The sequence below is a fragment of the Sturnira hondurensis genome, unplaced genomic scaffold (genome assembly GCF_014824575.4).
Source record: "Sturnira hondurensis isolate 20B ecotype Veracruz unplaced genomic scaffold, ASM1482457v3 Scaffold0018493, whole genome shotgun sequence".
NCBI classification, from domain to species: Eukaryota; Metazoa; Chordata; class Mammalia; order Chiroptera; family Phyllostomidae; genus Sturnira; species Sturnira hondurensis.
Window position 1 is genome coordinate 1586378 of NW_028091124.1, and position 20750 is coordinate 1607127.

General features: G+C 62.7%; 1 protein-coding gene across 1 annotated transcript in view; it reads left to right on the forward strand.

Moving 5' to 3' along the window:
• Positions 1–661: 661 nt before the first annotated feature.
• Positions 662–20750, forward strand: part of PER2 (period circadian regulator 2) — a 29840-nt gene continuing 9751 nt past the window's right edge. Inside the window, exons 1-17 of the mRNA XM_037069192.1 lie at positions 662–789; positions 5798–6044; positions 6448–6510; positions 7810–7964; positions 8952–9073; positions 9919–10120; positions 11692–11743; positions 12621–12763; positions 14207–14285; positions 16249–16355; positions 16879–17032; positions 17181–17286; positions 17815–17940; positions 18274–18355; positions 19185–19347; positions 19445–19566; positions 20343–20507. Of these exons, the coding sequence (XP_036925087.1) occupies positions 5815–6044; positions 6448–6510; positions 7810–7964; positions 8952–9073; positions 9919–10120; positions 11692–11743; positions 12621–12763; positions 14207–14285; positions 16249–16355; positions 16879–17032; positions 17181–17286; positions 17815–17940; positions 18274–18355; positions 19185–19347; positions 19445–19566; positions 20343–20507 (2071 nt within the window). The 5' untranslated portion in view covers positions 662–789; positions 5798–5814. The remainder of the gene's footprint in view (positions 790–5797; positions 6045–6447; positions 6511–7809; positions 7965–8951; positions 9074–9918; positions 10121–11691; positions 11744–12620; positions 12764–14206; positions 14286–16248; positions 16356–16878; positions 17033–17180; positions 17287–17814; positions 17941–18273; positions 18356–19184; positions 19348–19444; positions 19567–20342; positions 20508–20750) is intronic.

The following is a 20750-nucleotide window of genomic DNA, read 5'->3' on the forward strand; positions in this document are numbered from 1 at the left end:
GAAACCAATAGTCCTGGGGCAAGTCTGGGACAAATGTAAGCATTGGTGGCCTGGTTGGGCATGCCTCGGGAGTTCAGGCAGGGTGTCGGTCCCCTGGGCAGCCTAGCGCCTAGTAGCGATGAATGAGTGAGTGAATGAATGTGAAACGTGAATGAGAGATGTCCTCCGGGAGTTTCTCGAGGCCGTGGCCGCTGAGGACACGCCTCTGGCCTTTCGCCAAACGTGGCAGCCTCCCGGACCCTGGGCTGCAGCAGGAGTTCGTCTGCCGCTCAGCCTGAACCGAGGTGCGTAGGAGCCGGTCCCCGTCCCCTGCCCCGCGGTGGTACGCTCCACTCCGCGCTCCCCGAGCCCGCTGACGCGGGCTGTCTTGAATGGAAGACGCCGAGGCCGGAAGTGGAAGGGACCACTTGCGAGGACGAGGAGGGGGAAACGAGCGCGCCGGGTCTTCATTGAGGAACCGACACCGTGAACATGGAGTTCCATGTGCGTCTTATGTAAAGAGAGCGACAGGCACCGTAGCCAATGGACACGCGACACTCGCAGGCCCAGCCTCCCTGTATGCAAATGAAGCAGCATCGCGACCAATGGGGGGCGTCGGGGGCGGGCACCGCGCGCGCGGTCACGTTTTCCACTATGTGACAGCGACCAGTCAGCGGCAGCGGCGACGGCGGCGGCTGTGGCGGGCTGCGCTGGGGACGACGGGCTGCTCTCGGCGGCTGCGACAGCGAGAGCGGGTCCGCGGACAGACGCGCGGGCTGACCAGGAGACAGGCGAGGACGCAGCTCCATGGTGAGTGCGCGGCAGGGAGGACCGGTGCCGGGCTGGGGCGGTCAGTAGTGCAGCCGCCGCCGGCTCGCTGGTTACGTAACCGCCGCCGGCCGGTGCGGCTCCGGGCCGGCGGGCGGACGAGTCTGGGGTACTGGCAGGTGGTCTCCGGGGACGGCGGCGGCTCTGCCAGCCCACGGAAGCGCGATCCCGGAGATTCCCGGGTCATGGGAATCCTAGACTTGAAACTGGCCTGGAGGGTGAGGGATGAGTGGGTACTGTTATCCCCATTGCAAAGATCAAGAAACTGAGGTTCAGAGAGGTTAGGAAACTTGTCTCGGGTCACAGAGCAGCTGTGGCCACCACACCAGCCTGTCCTTCTACAGATCATTTTCTTTCATGACCCTTCCCTCGCCCAATGGGGAGAGGGCAGGGAAAGGTCGAGGCAACCAAGGGCCAGTGCAACTGTTTCTGGGAACACAGGGGAGCCCCTAGGGGACCGGTTGCTTGCTCTGAGGCCAGAGAGCCACCTCTCCAGCTGGGGAAGGGCCACGGGTGGGTGCTAGTCTACAAGCCCTGCCTGGACAGTCCAGGGGTCCCCTGAGGTGGTGAGCGAGAGACTAGAAGGCCTGTGAGCTGGAAGGCACACCTCATGTGCCCCTGTGCCCACACTGAACTCCCCCGTCTTACTCTCTCTCCCCAGGTTTGGTAGATGGAGGGGGCCCCACTTTGTGATACAGCAATCTCACCATCCTTCTGGGGTGTCCCTTGGCTGCCAAGTACTGTCCATCGACAGGGGTGGGGGGCAGGTGCCAGCCTGCTATACTCTTCCGGAAGGCCAGGTTGAGGGATGACAACTCTGTTGCCATGGTTTCTGTAACCCACGCAAATAAACCCGTGTGGTAAGCTGATTCATACCCAAAGAACAACAGAGTCGGAAGGTACCCTGGAAATCGTCCAGGGCAGCCCCTCGCCTGGATGGACGAGGACACTGAAGCCCAGACACCTGCTGGGCGCACATCTCGCAGGGCTGTCCCCAGCCCAGGGGCTGCAGGGCTTCCCTTCGTCCTGAGGGTCCTGATCTGGGACAGGGTGAGTTGCTGAGGTTCTCTGGAAGCCTGAAAGTGGGTGCTAACTCCTGAGTGGGTGGGGATATTAGGGGGAGGGCCCTCAGGTCCCTCAAATGTTAAGAACCCCCGGCAGCCCAGCAGAAGCCTCCGTGAGTACCTCCAACCTCCCTGGCGGACAGAGCAGCGCCCCTGACTGCTCCCTGGCTGCAAACCAGTGCCCCGACCCCTACCCCAGGGTTTCTGGTCCCAGGCAGGGTTTGACCAAGAAGGCGATGGGACTCTGCCTGGGCCTTTAAATGGCCATTGCGTTTTTAAGTACAAGGCTAATCACTTTTTACAAGGCGTGTGGGTGAGATGGGAATGGAGCTTTTCCTTTTTAAGTGGAAAGCGACGTGATATGCCTACACAGGGATGGTGCTGTGGGTGTCAGTGTTACCTGTCACTGTCGTCTTGGTGTGACTCACTGGTGCAGAACCAGCACAGCCCAGGCTGTCTGTGGAGGCCGGATGCTGGATGGGGGGAGGCCTGCCCTGCTGCCAACCAGCGGCTGTTGCTGAGTGACTCAGCCCCCCCCCCCCCGCCTCAGTTTCCTTATCGGTGAGAAGGGGTCAGGTGAGGCCATCTTTGAGGTCTGTTTCAAGGACTCCCCAGGCAACTCCATGGGCTTCCACATGTCTTGCCTCCAGACCTGGTACGGTTGGTCTGTACGGCATGTTCCCATGAAGACAGAAGGAAATAGAAAGGGTTCTTTTCATTCGTACTATTTCTCAAGCATATACTTTACTTTTAGAAAAACCCTGGCCTCTGTTTTTAAATGGTGACGTGACTTCACTGGCCTCAGCAAACCTCAGGCTCTGTCGGGTCAGTGAGTGGCTGGCAGGACTCTCCGAGTTCAGTCAGAAGAGTGACGCTGATAACTACGTCCTCGGCAGAACTCACTAGAAATACACAGCCCCAGAGCTATGCAGACACCCCGTGGCCCACCCTGGTGGACACTGGCCCACCTGTGCCCCCCAGCGGGGGGCCTGAAGGTCCTGATGGGGCCTCTATTAACTCTTTATGCTCCTTTCTGCACACCTGTAACAGGTTTGTTACTGTAACTCCAAGTCTAGTGCAAATCAGTGGCAGTGAGTGAGCAGGCGAGCCGTCACTGGTTAAGGGCAGGGGTCATGGCCACTGGCCATGCCGAAGGCTGAGCGGGCTCCAGCCCTTCAAGAAGTCCTTGAGGGTTCCTAGTGCCAGAGGGTTCCTTCTGACTGGACCAGAGAGACATAGGGACAGCTCGGAGTTCGCAGGCCCCAGGGCAGCTCCTGGGCTGCAGCGAGGCAGCTGGGGCTCAGCCTTATCGTCCTTTGGGATCTGTGCTGGCCGGTGTCTGCGAGTCCCAGGCAGAACTCAGAGTGCTGGAGGGTCTGGAGAGGCCGGGACACGCTGCACCCCAGCCGCCCTCCCCTCACAGCTGGCCAGCCACAGTCACATTTTCCTCTGTTACCCAGCTGTTGCCATGGAGAGCGCGGTGTTTGTTGAGCAGGACAAACATTTTCTTCAGATTACAGCCGGCTGGCTCCTGGGTCTTGGCTCCTACCAGGAAGAAGCAGACGGGCTATAAATCTGGGTTGAGAACACCGCCAGCTTGTGGCCGCGCGCACAGGCTCCAGGATCCTGCTGCTTAAAGTGCCCAGAGAGGCAGGGTCAGCCAGGCAGGGAGGAGTCCGGCAGGTCAGGACCAGGCGGGCGGTGGCCCAGTGGGTCGCCCGGGCCCCTGGGGGGCTGGGGGCTGGGAACACAGTTGCTCAATTTGTGGACGTACATCAAGCTGTGACCTTATGACTTGGGACTTGTCTGCTTGTATTTATACTTCTGTGTCAAAAAGTTGATCACCTTCAGTGATTGAACTGATGTCTGATTTCCACAAGGAAATGAACTTGAACTTCCCCCTTTGGCTCAAGCCTCCTGGGCCAGAGCAGCCTTTATCCATCCTGGGGGTGACTGTGGCAGGTGGAACTGGGGCCCAGGCTGTGCTTGTGTTTCTTTCTTTCTCTCTCTCTTTCTTTCTTTTTCACTATTTATTATGGAAACTCTGAATATATGTGACAGTGGAGAGGACAGTGTAAGGAACCCATGAACCTATCAGCTTCAAAGAATTTCAGCCTTGGTCCCCACCTGCTCTCCACCCCGCCTCCTCCACCTCCCATGTTCCTGGGAAGCCCGGCCCAGATGGTGACCTCAGCACAGTCCACACTTTGCCCAAGCAGCCCTCTGTCCGGCTGTCCTCTGTACCAAAGGTATGGAGGAATGGCCAGAGTCCAGGCCCGAGATTAGCTCCTTTCCCTGGGTCTGACTGTCCTCCAGGGCCAGAGCCCGTGTGTGAGCACCTGGGAAGGGGACAGCAGAGGGGCCTCGAGGGGCAGCCCTGGCAGCCCCTTTCCTTCCCGGGCCCAGGAGCACCGCCCCCGGGGCTGGGAGTCTGGGCCCAGGGCCGGGCAGTGCGGGCACAGGTGGGTGTTGTGTAAACATCCGTGGAAGGTGGGAGGCAGCCTGCTTTGCCAGGCACATTGGTTTGCCGACTTGGCAGTGTGGGGTTGGCCTGTTAGGGCCGTCAGTGCTGAGTGACACGTCTTCTGGAGTGATGAAGTTTGGGGTGATTTAGTTTGGTTTGCTGTTTCACGTTTCTGCCATGCTTGCATGACCTTCTCTGCGAAGAGACTGTCTTCCACTGAGGGGGTCCTGTCCCTCCTTCTCAGTGAGCCCTGCTTGGACAGGCTGCCAGGGGACCCACGAGGGGCCAGGCCAAGCTCCCAGGGTATGACAGCAGCCTCGCACGGTGCCTGCCCCCTCCTTCCCGAGGAGGTCCGTGTGCCTGGGGGCCCGCCGCTCTGAGTCCTTTCCACCCCACCGGCTCCCCTGGCAGTGAGATTCCTCCTTTTACAACAAACAACGTCTCTTACCACGTCTGCCCCTGTCCTGGTTGGCAGCGATGACGGAAACTGGCCTCTGGGGGACACTGGCCGCACCCTGACACCTTGCACAGCCGGGTCACTAGGCCCCTGTCCCCTGTCATCCCAGCAGCCGGTCGGAGGCGGATGCTGCTGTGGCCCTGTATGTCAGATGAGGAGGCAGACACAGGAGGCTCAGGCACTTGCTCAGGACCACACGGCCAGGAAGTGGGGGGCCGCTGAAGCCCCTGCCATCCAGGGGCTGCTTGCTAGCCACTCAGCCTTCATGATCCGCTCAGCAGGAAGGACCTGCCCTGTGCTAGGGGCTGCAGAGTGACATGGGAGGGGTCTAGGAAGTTGGGTGGGCAGCCCCTTGGAGGAGGGCAGCCCCCACCCTGCAGCCCTGTTAAGGTGTGGGCCAGCTCTTGCCCAGAACTCTCCAGCAGTTCCCCACCCCGCAATGCAGCCCACCCAGACCCACCGCACTCAAGTGCTGGGACTGGCCCATCGCCCCGCTCATGCGCATTTTCTTGAAGGGGGCACCTGCTGTCCATAGCCACACCCTCCCCAAAGCCTTCCCGACTCTCAGCTTCATCTCAGGGGTCTCCCCCTGCCCACTTCCTGGCTTCAGGGTCTCCCATGGCTTGTAATGGCCAAGATTTCTGAGTCCAGTTGCCCCCACCCATCTGGGCAGATCCCAGACAACCTGCAGGGTTCTGGCCCCGCCAGCCACTCAGTGAGAGTCTGTGTATTCCCCAAAGTCCCCTCTGCTAAGCGGCAGCCAATGCTCCGTCAGCCACTGGAGGTCAGGGGCAGAGGCTGCCCAGTCCCACTGCCTCCCTGGTTCATGGCCGATGGTCCTCCCTGACTGAGGACAAATGAGAAAGCCCGGCGATGCCCACAGGTGGCCGGCAACCACCTGCTTACTTGGCAAACCAGAGAGAAGGCCCCCCGCCGGGCGGCCCTGTGATATCGGCAGTGACCACAGCGCATTTTCCAGCTGACGATGTGTCTCTCCTCTGCCAGCTTTCTTCAGGGCCACCATGAATGAGTTTGCCAGCTTTGCCCCCAGCCCCAGCAGCCCCACCAAGGAGCCCACGGAACCCACACCTAGCCAGGCCCTACTCCCAGAGGACGTGGACATGAGCGGTGGCTTGAGTGGGACTGAGGCCACCGAGAACAGCTCCATGGGACGGGACTCGCAGGGCAGCGACTGTGACGACAGCGGCAAGGAGCTGAGGATGCTAGTGGGGCCGCCGGACACCCACTGCAGGTAGGGCCCCGGGCGCTGAGGTCAGGCCCCATTTGTCTCCTCGGGGCCTTGCTTCTGCCATCATCCGGCGTCTTTGCCATCTTTAAATCGTGAGGACTGACTTTTCTCCAGATTTTTAAAAATCTCATTAACTTAGAGTGACTAAAACAGCCCAGGGCCTGCCCCTCCTCATCCTGCTGCCACAGCTGGTGTGGTGGGGCCACCCGCCCACGGAGCGACGGCGGCGGCGTGGTGAGCGGGCAGCCGGCTGGCCTGTGCGTGCCGCAGACGGCATGGGCTTGCTCCCTTAGCCTTGGGTCCCTGAAGGTCTTACGTTCCCGTTGGGCCTTGACCGCATGTCTCCTGTGGTGGGGGGACGCGGTGCAGGGTCTCTGAGCTCTGTCTTTGTTTCCCACCCCTGCAGTCCGGACGCCTTCAGCCTGATGCTGGCGAAGTCCCAGCAACACACTTCTACCAGCGGCTGCAGGTGAGGCCCCCGAGACCTGTCGTCGGAGGTCCAGTTTTGGGGGGACGTGACTTGTTTATGCTTCTGCTAGAACCTGTTAGCCCCTCAGACACTGGCTGTCTGTCCCCAAGTGCTGCCCAGAGCCCCCCATGCTGCCCTGGGTCTGTCCAGCTCTACCCTAGCAGGCCTTGTGTGCATCTGAGGTGCGTCCACCCGGAACACCCTCACCCTGTGGAGGTGTTGGTGACAAATGCACCCTTAGTTTCCTACCCACAGACATTGTCACAGCCTGCTGGAACAACGGCCAGCTCTCAGTCCTGGGCACAGGGCACTTTGCCGTCACCCAGCCCCTGGAGAGTGTCCGCTGCTCTCTCAGTGCCTTCTGCGCTGCACGGGCCCGCCTCCCTCAGCGGGCTCCTGCCTGCCCTGTCTCCCCGTCTCTGCTCCTTCAGTCCGAGGGTCCTTCTTTCCATCTCCTCCTCCCTTGGGGGCTTGCTCACGCCCCATCACGCCATTGCTGCCCTCTGCGGTCAGCATCACGTGACCCTTTTCTAGCCGAGACAGACAGGGAGGGCCCAGCTTGGCCAGGTGGTGGGTCAACCAGCGGGCCTTTCTGGGCACAGGGAGGACCCCACTCGGGGGAGAAGAGCCAGCTGAAGGGGCATCTGACTTGTCACTTGGGTTAAAGCAGTGGTTCCCCCAGGGGCAAGTCTTTGTCGAGAGACACTTTTTATTGTCACAACCGGTGAGGGTGCTGCTGGCGCCCAGTAGGTGTTAACCTAAAAATAAAAGGCTGGAGCGAGAGGTGAGGGTGGTCATTTGAGAGTGCAGAGAACAGCTGTCAGGACGCACCGATGCCTGCAGAAACCCAAAGTGCCCCGAGCGGGGGGCAAAGGCCAGGGCCGTTTGTGAGGGGGGGAGGGAGCAATCACATCGACTGAGGGACTGCGGTCCTCTCTGGCAGGTGGGCCTGGTGGTGCTAACTCGAAAGAGTGTCTTCGCCTCCAGCCTGGTAGCTGTGCCCCCTGCTGTCTGTGTCCATCTTTGGGAGCAGCGCTCCGGGACCGTGTCACCTGTTTGAGCACTGCCGAGGCCCGGGGTGCGAGCGAGCACTGGCGGTTCCTTTGCCATGGCAGCTCTGAGTCCACGTTCAAGCAGCTCTGTTTACATCGCTGCTCACGGGGGCAAGGCCGGGGGTGCCGCGAGGAACCACGTGGACCGAAATGTCCTGGGCCTGGTGGAGAAATCGGGCCAGATGCGAGTTTCTGCAGAAAAGGGCCCAAGGCAAGTGTCTGACCGCCTCTTTGTCTGCCTTCGCAGCAGCGAGCAGTCTGCCAAAGCCGACACGCACAAGGAGCTGATCCGGACGCTCAAGGAGCTGAAGGTCCACCTCCCCGCAGACAAGAAGGCCAAGGGGAAAGCCAGCACGCTGGCGACCTTGAAGTACGCCCTGAGGAGCGTGAAGCAGGTGAAAGGTACGTCTGCCCGGTGGGTCTGTTCCAACCTGCAGATGCAGCTTCACACCCAGATGGGAGTTCGCCCCGGGCGGGCCTTGGAGCCCAGCTGATGCGGAGGGAGGGGTTTCGGAGTGTGGGAAGCTGCCCTGATGGGGAGCCTCCACCCACGGGAGCCTGACTCAGAGGGGAAAGGACAAGCAGGGAGAGCACCAGCTGATCAGTAAACGGAACCCATTTACCATACGCCACTTTGGTGCTCCGGGCTGGGGCCGGGGCACGGCAAGGACAGCGCTGTGCTCTGGCCGGAGACGGTGGCCCCTGATGGCCTGGCAATGGGAGTGGCTGGGGATGGAACTGAAGCAGCCCCTCCCCACCCCCAGCAGCTGACTGAGGACCGCCCGCCTGGGAAATGGGTGTGAGGGCCCCAAGGCAGTGCCCACACGCGTGTCCTGGGAAGGCAGCGTCTTGGAGCTGCTTCATGGGGGACCTCAGGCTGTCCGTTTTTGCTCTGTGGGGGGCCCCTGAGCTGCCCTGGCAGCAGTCTTCGGGCAGGTGGGCACAGTGCCCCTCCCACCGCAGGTGCACACGGAAATGGACCTCCACAGACCAACCCCCACCCACTGGAGGGCATCCATCCATCCGCCTGTGTCCTGGGTCTCAGTCCCCATAGTGCCTCTGTCCCCAGGCTGGGTCCCCTGTGCACCTGTGCTCATGGGCAGGCCACCGGGAGGCAGAGCAGGAGCTGCCGCAGCTGACCTGTGTGGGAGCGGAGACGCAGCCCCGGACTGACGCCTCGTAGGGCATAGCGCACGCACAGGGTGGAACTCGGCACCGTGTTGTTTGAGATGATGTGTACCTCCTGTTGAAAAACTGGTCACCAAAGGCTTTCTGATTTCCAGGGGGAAACCCCAGGTTTCTGTTGGTCTTGCCCCCACCGCTCTCCCGGGTGCAGGGAGGGGGTTCCTCACCCACGTGTCATGGAACTGTACCTGGTCTCTCCCACAGCCAATGAGGAGTACTACCAGCTGCTCATGTCCAGCGAGAAGCCTGCGTGCGGTGCAGACGTGCCCTCCTACACCCTGGAGGAGATCCAGAGTGTCACCTCCGAGTTCATTGTGAAGAATGGGGTGAGTCTTCCTTCTGCTGAGCCCCGCCCCCTGGCCACTGGCTCTGGGGCAGGGCGGGGGGTGTGGAGTCTCAGGAAGTGAGTTCAGACCTTAAGGCAAAGACTGTGAAGTCAGTGGTCCAGAGCAGAGCCCCCGCGCAGACGTCTCTGAGAAGCTGTTCCCTCCTGGCCACTCTGCCCTGTGCCTCCCACGTGGGAGGGCAACCCCACCTCGATCAAGCGCCTTGCCCTTCAGGGTGAGGACACCCCGGGGGATGTTTGGTCACTGTTTGGGCTTCGTGGGTGGTGCCCCGGGACTGGAAGTCAGCTTCAGGAGGCTGCAAAGCTCATGCATTCAGCAGTTCATGAAGGAGGGGCCTCGGAGGTCTGGGCTGGCCGTGCCCTGAGCCCCCAGGTCTCAGTGAGCAGAGCCCAGGGCAGGCAAAGCTGGTGACTGGGCTCCTGCACTGCCCACCCCCTTCCTCCAGCACCCCCTGCCCCCCGCAGCCCTGAGCTCAAAGGGCCCGGAGCCCCCAGCAGCCCCCGGCACCTCAGGGGAGGAACACGCCAGCCCAGGTGACTGAGGGAGAGGGGAGCGTGGCCCTTCCCCCTCAAATCAGCCAGCCCTGGCACTGCGGGCTCCATGCCCAAGAGTCCTGAATGGGCATCTCTGGGGGATTGGCAACCCTGGGTTCCTTTTCACAGTGGAACCCCGATGTTCTTCAAACAGTACTGTTTGGACCCCACTACACAGGCGGGAAGCAGGGTTATTCTGGTCAGGACTGAGGGAGGGGCCCAGGACCCGCCCCATCAGCGCCCTTCCTTTCACGCCCCTCCCACTCACCAGCAGCGTGTGCGTCCTTCCAGGACATGTTCGCTGCAGCTGTGTCCCTGGTCACCGGGAAAGTCCTGTACGTGTCCGACCAGGTGGCCTCCATCTTCCACTGCAAGAGGGACATCTTCCGTGACGCCAAGTTTGTGGAGTTCTTGGCGCCCCACGATGTCAGCGTGTTCCACAGCTCCACCACGCCGTACAGGCTCCCGCCCTGGAGCGTCCGCAACGGGGCAGGTGCGGCCCGGGTGCAGGCAGGGGGCACAGGCCACCTCTCCTCGGCCAGAGACCAGGCCACTGCCATCGCCACCCTCTGTCCTCAGCGAGAGGTCCAGAGGTGTTTGTTCAGAGTCGATCTAGGGAGCAAGGTCGTCTTCTCACACATTTCAGAGAGTGGGGAACGTCTCGGAGGCTCCTGAGATGCAGGAGGCCTTGGCCCGTGAGGTGGCTTTGAGCAGCAGGCGTGCGGCCTGGTCTACGGAGTGTGGGTGGGCTGGGGCACATCTGGGGGTGTCCACAGAGGGGGCTCCCACTGCTAACTATGTGTGCCCGTGGCTGCCTCCAGCGGGACAGTGGGACTGTGGGACTGAGTCCGGAAATCTTGGGCACTATCCCCGGCACCCATACGGGTCTTGCCCGTAGGAGGTGTGGGGGACTAGGTGACCAGACAGGACTCAGCAGAAACCTGGTTCAGGGCCCTGGCAGCAGGGACCGCAGGAGGGCGGCCCCCGCTCCAGCCCGGGCTGTCCCCACAGCCCCTCTGGCTTGCAGTGCCCAGAGTGGCCAGTGGGCACACCCCAGTGAAGTGTCGGCCCCGCTGGGCTCAGACTGCAGAGCTGAGGGCAGATGAGGTGCAGAATCTCCAAGGTGCCCAGAGGGGCAGACAGGAGGCAGATGAGGCTCAGTTGTAAATGTGGCCCAGGGGCCAGCTTTTCTGTGCCACCGCTGCAGTGGGACGGCAGCCCCTGCCCCAGGCCCAGAAGCGCAGTCACCCTTGGGTGACTGGCAGGCAGAGGACACTCGCTTTTGGCTCCAGATGGAGAGCCATCCCCTTGCTCCCAAAATGCCACCCGAGGACTGTCTGGCCAGATCGCTGGAGCACGCAGGGCATGTCCGGGGGGGCCTCTGTCCCTGAGGGGTGTGACGAGCTTTTGCCCGAGTAAGAGAGAAAGGCCCGGTGACGTCTTGGAGGCCTGTCCCGGCCTGTCATTTTGTATAGCTTCCCTGTCTGGTGACTGCACTACTTTCCCTCATTTTTGCGGCGTAGGGGAGACGACTGAATGAGTGGTCGGCATCTGAACGCCCTTCGTTCCGGAAACCCTTCCCCTCGCTGTGCTGGGGTCGCCCTGTTGACCCCTGTTCCTGCTGGGCATGTTGTTAAAGAAGTTAGTGAGAGGACTGATGTAAGCTGTGGAAATCTGGCCGCTCTTTCTATCAGAACTGAATACCCCCCCAGAGAGATGGGTCGCCATGTTTACGGCTTTGTGTGCGAAGGGTCTGCCTGTCAGGCAGAGCGTCTCGCAGAGTTCAGTGGTCAATCAGCGCGTCTGCGGCGGCTTCGGTGCCAACCCCAAAGTGGCAGACTCCTGCCTGCCCCTGGGACGCGACACACTCCTGAAACGACTCCCCTATAGCCAGAGCTGGGAGGGAGCGCCCCAAGGCCCCAAGCTGGGCGGGTCAGCCCGCACCTGGGCTCTGACTGTGGCGGGCGTGGGGGCAGGGGACACAGGGCGCCAGCTGGGCTTCCACAGCTGCCAGTCTGACACAGGGCGCCAGTCTTGGGTGCTGACTTGGGGGTTTTCTCCCAGATTCCTTCGCTCAGGAGCGTGTGGAGGAGAAGTCTTTCTTCTGCCGTATCAGGTAAGCCCAGCTTCCTAAACTGGAAATGGAACGGCCATTTCGTCCCAAGGCCCTGGTGGGAGGTGGAGGGGGCCCAGGCGTCTCCCCACACCCCTGCTTCGCCGGAGTTGGGAAGGGCCCCGAGCTCACCTGCACCTGGTTTTGGGGGCCGGGGGGGCCACGCAGCACGTGGATGCCTGCAAAGTGGGTGGAAGCACCTGGTCGAGCTGCTGCATCTTAAATGTGTGGGGCTAAGATGGCGCATCACCCCTGCAGCCCTCCAGCCCCGTCCACCCTGAGCTCCCCGCGGGGCCTGCGGAGACTGGCTTTGCCATCCGGCACCTGGGAAAGGGCCAGAGGGCCTCGCCTGGGGAGGCGTGTGCACCCGGAGGACCCCCGGAGTGTGTGCAGGCTTTGCTCCACGTGTGCGTGTTTTGAAAAGGCGCATTTTCCTGGGAAAGCCCAGGAGCTTCCCCAGCAGGCTTTTGGCCCAAAATGGGGAACCGGCTGAGCACCTCACCACAGTGTCAGAGGGCCGCCCCCCCAACACACACTCTGGGGCCCTCAGAAGTTGGGCTGGGACCCCACTGCTGGAGCAGCGTCCCTCCCCCCTTAAAATGCAAATGGCTCCAGAGATGGGCTCAAAGGCTTGCTCACTGCCCAGGGCTGGTAACTCAGGCTTGCACATCACGGGGACTCCGAGGGCGGGACAGAGGCGCACGGTAGCAGCCCAGCTCCTCAGTGGGGAGGGACACAGACTGCAGTCCCAGGCAGCTGTCCAGCTCCACCTGGCGGGCATCTGCACCACCAGTGCAGGGGTTGCTGAGAGGTGACAGCCAGCACTAAGGGACGTTCCTCCTGTCCTGACTCCACCCTCTAATGGCGCCCTTCTCTCCAGCGTCAGGAAGAGCGATGAGAACGAGGTCCGATACCACCCGTTCCGCATGACGCCGTACCTGGTCCAGGTGCCGGAGCAGCGGGGCACCGAGAACCAGCTGTGCTGCGTGCTGCTGGCCGAGAGGGTGCACTCAGGCTACGAAGGTGATGGCAGGCCTGGGCCGCCTGGGCTCCTCTGGGCCCCAGCCCCTCCCGCGGGTCAGACCCTTGTCTGTGGGAGGCTCTGCCCAGCTCCCCAGCCCTGGGCAGAGCCTCCTGTCCCTCGACACTTAGCACGCCCGCCCGTGTCACCCACCCTTCCTGGCCACCCCCCACACAGTCACGGGCCTGCATGCTGACACTTGTCACCCATGCTCAGACCGTCACCATAACTGTGGGTCCTTTGCCTTCCCCAGTCACTGCCTTCCGTCCGTGTAGGGGCAGCAGCCCTGACAGGTCTGGTGCCCAAGTCCCTGCCACTCCTGTGCCCCCCAGGCCTCATCCCTGGGCCCTCCGTGCCGGGGACACCAGCACCACTGAGAACTCCACCCCACCCCCACCCCTAAGCGAGAAAGTTTGAGCCTCCACCTGCCCTCCTTGGCCGGTCCCGCCTTTACCAGGTCTGCCGGCTCCTGCCCGAAGGCCACCCCAGACCCCCAAGCTTTGCTCCTGCTGTGCCCCATCCCCGCCTGTAACCACCCAGTCACCACAGCGGGGTCTCTCACCAGGTGTCCTTTCCCAGCCCTGCTAACTCCACTGGCCACCTCCTGCCCCCAAAAACCCAGATCTGGGTTCTTTGAGGCACTTTGCCATCCTGATCCCACCCTCCCGGTGACCCTTCCAAGTAGCTTGCGACAGGTTTCAAACCAGCCACAGCTCCTGGCCAAGAGCCACAGGTCTCGCTGTGGCAGCTCAGCAAAGCCTGGGACCTCAGAGTCCCAGGATGGCGGGGCCTCGCCTCACTGTGCCTCGGCGCTCCCCGCGCGGTGGTGGCTGTGCCTCCCACAAGGGTGTTTTCCCAGCAGTAGGAATGTCCTGGGTGTGCGCCATTCTGTCAGCTCGAGGGGACCCTGCGTACAGAGTGTTGTCTTCCGAACATCCCAGCAAGGGTCACAGGGTCACTTAGATTCCAGCAGGTTATTCCCCTAAATGATCAGAGTCTCCTTCATGAATGGAACAGCTAGGATTTTGAATGTTTCATCCATGAGTCTGGGGGTTGAGTGGAGATCTGGATGTGTGATTCTGTCGTGCACGCTGCCTTTGCCCACCTTGGGGACGGCGAGTCCCGACACGGGGACGGTGGCTGAGAAGTTCGAGTCCACGCGCTGAACTCAATGTCACAAAAGAGTTTGTCCAGCTCATCTCGAAGGACCTTAAAAGCCTCGGCGTGGGCCTGGCCGCCGGGTTCCCCAAGAGGCCAACGTGAACTGGCCTCCTGGCCGCCCGGGCCCGGCTGGTCCCCAGAGCGGTGGGCGGCTGCCAAGCCCCCGTCCCCTTCGAGTGGCACTGGTCACTTGGAGGCTACGTGGCCTCCGGTCGTCATCCTGTCACCACTTGGCGTACGTGTTTCTCAGAGTCAGACATTTGAGCCGAATTCTGTTCTCTCAGCCCCTAGGATTCCTCCAGAAAAGAGGGTTTTCACGACCACACACACACCCAGCTGTGTGTTCCAGGACGTGGACGAAAGGTAAGCCCCAGGGCACTGTCCCTGCCCCTGCGCACTCGTGACACGCATGTCTCAGAGCCAGCCCGGCGCCCTCAGGCCCGCAGGCCCCTCCCCAGACACTCGGTGTGTGGCCTTGTCTCGGCGGTCACTTCAGGACGAAGGAAGCTCAGTGAACCTGGTACTGGGCCTGCGCGTTCCTCGTGGTAGCCAACAGAAACGCCCATGTGCACTTAGGCAATGAGCTACTTGGGGATCACACCAAAAGCCTCCCAAGACGTGACCCCGAGAACCAGACACTTGGGAGGGGGCCTCTCGTTTCCAAGTTGGACGCGACTGCGCCCCGGTGCGGGTGGGGATGGCACGCCTGGGATGGCCACACATGCGTGGGTGCCCCGCGCCCAGGCCCCTCCATGGATGTCACAGCCAGGACGCTGCAGCTGGTCCGAGAGCACAGACACCTGAGGGCCTGGTGTGCTGCCCCTGGCTCCTCCGGCAGGAATGCGGGGAGACAGAAAGCGCCGCAGGCTGTGGGCCCTGGTCAGGGCAGGGAGTTCTCGGCCTATGCACGGGAAGTGGCCTGAGCAGCGCCAGCACACTGAGCTCTCTGCAACGGGCCCAGGTCACCTCCACAGGTGCTGTCCAGGGGCAGGTCCTCCCCACTTCCCAGCCCTGGGTGCAGGCCACAGGGCCTCCTGGGAAAGTTCCGGTCTCGGGTAGCCAGGGACCAGCAGCCTCCAGCTCCTTGCTGCTTAGGGGCACGTCACCGGCCACCTGTGGCAGGACTGGGCAGAGGCAGCTTGGAGGCCCAGGTCCCCAGGCCCCACCAGCCCTGCCTGACAAGGGTCCCCAAGGGTGGAGCTGCATTTGCAGGGCAACCCGGGAAAACTTCTGTTCCTCCAAAAATCCGAGAATTGTCTGCAACCCAGCCTGGGAGTCTACTCAGTCTCGTGCAGGAAGGAGGGTTGGCAACCCCTTGTGTGGGAGGCTATAGGCGCCCCCCCATGGCCACACCCAGCAAAGCTGCGCCTCCTCCCCCTCTTCCTCCTTTTCCTCCTCCCCCTCTCTCCCTGCCCTTTCCCCTTCTTTCTTCTTCTGTTACCGAGCCCCCCGCCCCCATGGGCCAGGCCTGCAGCCCGGAGGACATCAGGAACACTCTGTACATCCGGCCAAAGGAAAACACAGGCCTGAGAGACTTCCGCACCACGGGGAGTGGGGGGTGGGGGCCGGGGGCACATTCCGACTCTCACAGGAGAGTGTCCTTCCACGTGAGCAGAAGAGTTTGGAAATCTGTGTGGACTCAAGGACTAGCCGGGAAGAAGGCTGAGCTGCAGCTCACGAGAAGGGGAGGGCACGGGACAGCAGAGGGGCCGGGACCCAGCACAGGCAGGAAGGCTCTGCAGAAGTTCGACACGCAGTGTTTCCCAGAAAACAAACTGAGACAGCTCCTACCAGACCAGTGGGCACAGAGGACGCCCCTCCAGGCCAGAACAGTGACGCCAGGGAAGCCCCCATGGAGGGACGAGAGTGGGAAACCCTCCTGAGCTGGACGGAGACGTGGTCTCCAGGTGCAGGCAAAACTCGTTAAAAACAACCCCGCCAGGCCACGTCTGGCCAAACTTAGGAAACACAGAGAAGAGAAGGGTCTGCAGAGCAGAAAAAGGAAAGCTCGTTTACAATGGATTCTTCCTGGAGCTGAGCTGTGACGTGGGGTGCTCGGCTCCCGCCTGCAGGGCCGCCTGGGGCCCCGGTGCTGTCTTCCAGGCCCCGGGGGCACTGTCCTCTTTCCTGGGGCCATGGAGTCAAAGGCTATTGCTCTGTTGGCCTGATCCCCAAATTCCGATCCCTGGGGAGCCTGCGGCCTGCTTCTCTCCCCATAAACAGATGGGTGGTTTCGGAGTGGTCAGCTGGCCCGTTGGGACGCTGCACTCGGATGTGTCCTGGAGCGTGGCTGCAGCGGTGACCCCCATGTGCACTTCCCTTGCAGGGCAGTCCCCCTCCTGGGCTACCTACCTCAGGACCTGATGGAGACCCCAGTGCTGCTGCAGCTGCACCCCAGTGACAGGCCCCTGATGCTCACCATCCACAGAAAGAGTAGGGCCCCTTCACGCTGTCCCCCACCCCCAGGGTTTTGACAAAAGCGGCACATGCCCGGGTGTGTCCTGGGGTCAGTGCTCGGCAGGGATGGGTCCGACCGGCTCACAGCGTATGGGCGATGGGCACTGCCACCCACCCCAGTCCCGGCACTGTCTGTGGCTTCCTTTGTGGTCCACAGCCCAAGCAGCACCTCACTCTCGCTGCTGGTGTCCCTGGCAGGTGGGAGAAGGGGTCCCAGGGCCCACCTTGGCGGGAAGGGAAAGGCCAAGTTGGGGTGGTGGACAACCGGTGTGCCCCCACGCCCAGGCCTTGCAGACCCAGGCGGCGCTTGGAGAAGTCCAGCCGCAGCTGGCAGTGCGTGGGCTCCTGACATGGAGGACGCTGCTGGCAACCGCCCTTTGCTGTGGCTGAAAGCTGAACGGGAGCGGGGTGGTGTTGGCGGCCCCAGAGTTGGCACCCCAGCAGGTCTCCTCTCTCGGGCCTGGCTGCCGCCCGCCCCAGACGCTGTCTTTTTTCCCAGTCGTGCAGGCCGGTGGGCAGCCCTTTGACTACTCGCCCCTCCGGTTCCGCGCCCGCAATGGGGAGTACGTCACGCTGGACAGCAGCTGGTCCAGCTTCGTCAACCCCTGGAGCCGGAAGATCTCCTTCATCATTGGGCGGCACCGAGTCAGAGTGTGCGTGCTCCCCGGGCCCCGGGCCGCACTGGGGGACCACCCCGGGGGGCCTGTCCCTGCCCCTGCCCCAGGTTGTGGCATAGCTGGGGGGGCGGGGCAGGCCCACAGGGTGTGCAGGGTGGCCTGATGGACGGTGGAACCCACACAGGGGCCCTTTGAACGAGGACGTGTTCGCGCCCCCACGTGCAGAGGAGCAGCTTCCCCACGCGGGCGTCCATGAGCTCACAGAGCAGATCCATCGGCTGCTGCTGCAGGTGGGCGCCCTGCTGACCACAGCACCCCCTGGCGGGCCCCGTGAGCACTGCCCTGGGTCTCACCCAGCCTTGCCCCACCCTGCACCCCGGGGCCTGTTCTCTCTCCCGCAGTGTGGGGGCTTGGGGTGGAGTCCGTGCCAGGTCTGGACAGCCGTCGCGCCCACAGTCAAGTCTGGGTGGCCCCAGCCTTGCACTTCTGGGGGGGGTGTCTCTGACCTGCAGTCCCTGGCTGGCAGCTGCAGGACCCCCTCTCCGCTCCCCAGCTCAGCCCGCAGGTCCTGGGCTCAGACCCCAAGGCTGAATGGAGTTCCTCTCAGTGGGGTCTCCCCACTAACTGGAGTCCAGGGACCTGGTGCTTCAGGTGGAGGCTGAGAGGCTGGTGCAGCCTGACCCTGGGCCCCCATGCAGCGCAGCACCACCTCGCCCAGCGCCCCCAGGTGGCTCCTGGCCTCCCTGTGCCCCTGGCCATGGGGGACAACCCCAAGCGCCCCGAGCCCTGGACCCACGCCTCCTGTCTGCTCCCCGCAGCCCGTGCCCCACTGCGGCTCCAGCGGCTACGGCAGCCTGGGCAGCAATGGCTCCCACGAGCACCTCATGAGCCAGACCTCCTCCAGCGACAGCAACGGCCACGAGGAGGCGCACCGGCGGAGAGTCGTAGGTCCCTCTCTGTGGTCCCCACCCCCACCCCACAGACCGGCCCCTCACGCTGCTCCTAGACTCTGTGCTCGGGGCTGACTCCATCGTCTCTTGAGAGCCGAAGCAGCTAGACCTGCAGTGGAAGTTTTGAGTGAAAATCTCTGAAAGCAGGCAGAGGGAGCAGAGGGCATCTCCCTGCGGGAGGGGGCACGTTCTGCTCCACGCATGTTACAGCTGGCGAGGTCCGACCCGTCCTCCAAGTCTCCCCAGAACCTCCCCTCGGCGAGGGGCTGGGGTGGGGCCTCGGGGTCTCTGATGGAAAGTGATGTGTTCATTTCGGTTTTCTTCAAGGCAATTCCCAAAAATGGTCACAAGGTCAAAACCAAAAGTCATTATTCTGATGAATCTGGAGAACAGAAAAAGTCTGCTACAGGTAAAAAAAACTGCTTGTTTCCTTTAGTGAAACTGTAGTCTGGCAAGGCCTTCCTGGCTGTCACCTCCACCGTGGTCAGGGAGGAGGGCACCTTTTACCCACGTGGGGATCCCCCGTCCCTCGGGCGGCAGGGCCCTGCCCCTTCCCCACGAAGCTCCGTGTTCCCGTGTGGACCCTGGTGCCCTGCAGTGCGGCCAGGGGCCCGGTGCCTGGTGCAGGTGAGCCCACGCCCACACATGCACAGGAGCACCCCAGGGGGCTCTTACTTGCCCTCCGTGCTCGGGCCACCCTCCTCCCAGAAGCTTCCCGTGAGAACCTGGGGCCAGAGCTCGCCTCTGCCAGGGCTCTTGGCCTTCGGGATGCGCAGGCCCGCGCCTGCCTCTGCTGCTGGGCCTTGGGGACACTAATGAGCGAGGCCCCGGGGAGCAGCGTGCAGGGTGCGTGCCGAGGGCAAGGACTGCAGGGCCCTCAGGCCGCTGTACCTCTCCTCACTCCTGGGGCCGGGCTGTGCCAGGCCTGACGGACCTCTGAGAGCTGGGGGAGGCTGACTAACCGTACGGCCCCCAGAGTTCCAGGAGCACAAGCAAGACCTGGCCTTTCCCACTGCCAGTCCCTGACCCCGGGCCCAGCCCAGACCAAGTGCCACTGAGCTCGGGCCCTCGACCACCGCCTCAGGCCCCTCCTCAGACAGCCCAGTGGCTCCTGCCCCTCGGGGCTTTGGTGTCTGCCACACCCGGTCTGGACTCCAGCCTCACCTTTAGGTAGAAATACTCGGAGGGTTTTCTTTGGGGACAACAAGTATTGACCGGAAGCAATGTTGCCGTTGTAGATGCACAGAGTGGGTCCCCCACTCAGGCGACAGCCTTCCGGGACGTGGAGAAGGACAGCCCAGGCGTCAGCCCACCCAAAGCTGCCTTTGCAGAAGAGCTGGCCGGCAAGGGCCAGCCAGCCGGCTCCTATCAGCAGATTAGCTGCCTGGACAGCGTCATCAGGTGCGGGCGCCTCCCACTGCCCCCTGGAGGTCACCGTCCTCCAGTCTCGGCCAGCTGTGGGGCGAAGCTGTCTGTGACCTACCCCCTCACCCTGCAGGTACCTGGAGAGCTGCAATGAGACCACCACCCTGAAGAGGAAGTGTGAGTCCCCAGGGAGCGTGCCCACACAGGCCAGTGACAAGCGGAAGGCCAGAGGCAGCCCCGGGCCCCCTCCTGCAGGTACGGGGTTTAGGGCTTGGCCGTAAAGTGGCTTGTGTAGACCCCACGGTGACAGCCAGCATCACAGGAGGCTTTGAGTCCCCTTTGGCCCTCCCACTGGCTCACCAGCGGTGGGGGGTGGGGGGGGACACAGTGGTGGGTGCAGGCTCTTTGGGAAATGACCGAAGTGCTGAGACAACAGCAAGTTTTCTGCCAAGAGAGGTGACGGTGGCTCTGGACTCTGAAACAGGAGCCCTGGGGGCCGGCCGCCCGAGGCCCGGGGCCCCAAAGGCGTTTCCGGCAGGCCACTTCCTGTGTCTGGGGGTTAGCTCAGGCTGACTACCTCTCAGGCCACTCAAATGGTGTTCGTGTCCCTGGCGGTCATCGCCATAGTTGGAAATCGGGCCCCACTGTGACAGAAGCATGGGCGGCTGGACAGTCACGCTGTGACAGGCAGTCTGTGCCCACCCACAGGGAGGGGGAGCTGGCTTCTGGCTGCCTGGGGGGCTCCTCCCCACAGGCCTTCCAGGCCCTGGGCTCCCAGCAGCACGGTGGCCCGGCCCAGCCCAGCTGCCCGCCCCCCAGACACCCCCGGGGGTGAGAGCTGAGTTGCTCCCGTTGAGGCATGTTCTTGCCACCTTCCCCAGCGCGCATTAGCACCCGGGGACTACTTGCCATGCGCCACGGTGTGTGCAGACCATCGCTTCTCCTGGGTCCTGGGCCCGGCAAGCCGGGGGCATTTCTTACGAGGAAGGGTTGCTGTACTGCATCCGTGTGTCTCCCGTGCTCTCTCACAGAGGCAGCAGTGCCCCCCAGGGTGGACAGACACGCAGACGTCGGTGCGCACCTGACCTCACTGCCGCTGCCGGGCAGGGCGGAGAGCGTGGTGTCGCTCACCAGCCAGTGCAGCTACAGCAGCACCATCGTGCACGTGGGTGACAAGAAGCCTCAGCCGGAGCTAGGTACGCCGACCGGGGTGTGGATGGCATGAAGGGCCATCTGTGTTCACAGTGTAACTGGAAGCTCTGGCCGCCACCCTAAAAAGTTCTTTTCGTGTAGGCACGTGCAGGAGAACCCTACCACAGCCTAGCTCGAGGGGGTCTGAGGACAAGTCGGGCAGGCGGGGCTCCCCCCTCCTGATCCCTGCGTGCTCTGGCGCCACCTGCTGGCCGTTTCTGTTCAGGTGTAAATACACACAGTGGTGG